At 50.2% G+C, this 1,475-nt stretch overlaps 1 protein-coding gene across 1 annotated transcript; it reads left to right on the top strand.

Annotated features, from left to right (window-relative positions):
• Positions 1-633: 633 nt before the first annotated feature.
• On the top strand, positions 634-1,429 carry LOC107300989 (GTPase IMAP family member 7-like). Its single transcript, XM_015830262.1, has 2 exons — positions 634-656; positions 795-1,429. Exons 1-2 carry the CDS (start codon positions 638-640, stop codon positions 1,427-1,429), a joined length of 654 nt encoding a protein of 217 aa, XP_015685748.1. The 5' UTR covers positions 634-637.
• The last annotated feature ends 46 nt before the right edge of the window (positions 1,430-1,475 follow it).

Genomic DNA, 1,475 nt, shown 5'->3' with positions numbered 1-1,475 from the left:
AGTCTCTTCTTAAAAACCTCCAGTGATGGAACACCCACAACTTGGTGGCAAGCAGTTTCACTGGTTAATTGTCCTCGCTCTTGGGAAGTTTCTCCTTCATTCCAGGTTGCTTCTCTCCTTGATTAGTTTCCATCCCTCGCTTCTTGTCCTGCTTCCTGGTGCTTTGGAAAATAAATGGACCCCCTCCTCCTTGTGGCAGCTCCTCAGATATTGGAATGCTGCCAACATGCCCCCCCCCCGACTTTCTTTTCTCTAGACTGGCCATTCCCAAATCCTGCAACTGTTTTTCATATGTTTTAGTCTCCAAGTCCTTAATCGTCTCAGTTACGCTTCTTTGCACTTTTCCCAAAGTCTCAACATTTTTTTTGTAATGTGACCAAAACTGGATGCAGTGTTCCAGATGTGTCCAGTATTCCAGAGTGGAAGGGCTGCATGAAGAGGGGGGGAAGTGGGGGGGGAAAGAATCAAGATGGGTCAGGGGGTGGCCCTCTTTTAGGGCCCCTCCAATTTGTGCCGGTGTCTTCTGGGGTACGAGAGTTCCTGGCAACCACTGAGCAAGGCAGCCTCTCCGTTGACTGATTCTGTTTTGCTTTCCATCCAGAAATCCCGAGTTTTGTGCTGTGCAATGTGTCTGGAAATGGCTGGAGGCATCCGAGGTAAAGTCTTTGGCCCTGGGGGGGGGGGGGATGGCAGGGTGGGATGGGAGCTACTGTCCTGAGTGGAGGGACAGGCTATGATGGCCGTACGCTGCTGACTGGGTCCCCTTCTTGTCTCCTCTCGCCTTTCGGTTGCAGGGCCTGAACGGAGGATCATCCTTATTGGCACACCCGGAAATGGGAAAAGTGCGACGGGAAACACAATTCTGGGAAGGCCCGTCTTTGAAAGCAGCTCAGTCACCCAAGGTTGCCAAAAGGGGGAGACGTGGCTGAAGGGCAGGAAGATTGTGGTCGTGGATATCCCCAGCTTCATTGATACGATAGGGTATTGGAATCCACTGCTTTTCACTAGTTACGTTTTAACCGAAATTACGAAGTCTGTCCAGTTGTGCTCCCCAGGTCCCCACGTAATTCTGTGGGTCATTCGTCCTTTGCGTTTCCCCCAGGAGTACCGGGACACTGCTCAGCTGATCAAAAATATATTCAGCGGTCAAGGCAAGAATTACATGATCATCTTGTTCACTCACACAGAAGACCTGGAAGGGAAGACTCTCGAGAGATTCATATCCGAGAGAGACCCCTTTCTTAGGGATCTAGTGTCCCAGTGTGGGAACCAGGTTCTGGCTTTCGACAACAAGGCCGAAGGAGAAGAGCGGGAGGCTCAGGTGGCCCAACTGATGACCATGATTGATGACCTGGTGAAGAAGAACAGAGATGCTCCTTGTTACACGGAAGACATAATCAAAGCAGATGCAGAGAACTGGCGAAAGTGAAATGTCTCCTCTTTGTTGTTTTTCTTTTTCAAATAGAGACCGGAAA

This window comes from Protobothrops mucrosquamatus, unplaced genomic scaffold (genome assembly GCF_001527695.2).
Source record: "Protobothrops mucrosquamatus isolate PMUCROS unplaced genomic scaffold, P.Mucros_1.0 scaffold9478, whole genome shotgun sequence".
Classification (NCBI taxonomy): Eukaryota; Metazoa; Chordata; class Lepidosauria; order Squamata; family Viperidae; genus Protobothrops; species Protobothrops mucrosquamatus.
Note: the sequence above shows the minus strand (reverse complement) of the source record. Positions and strands in the feature narration are given on the sequence as shown.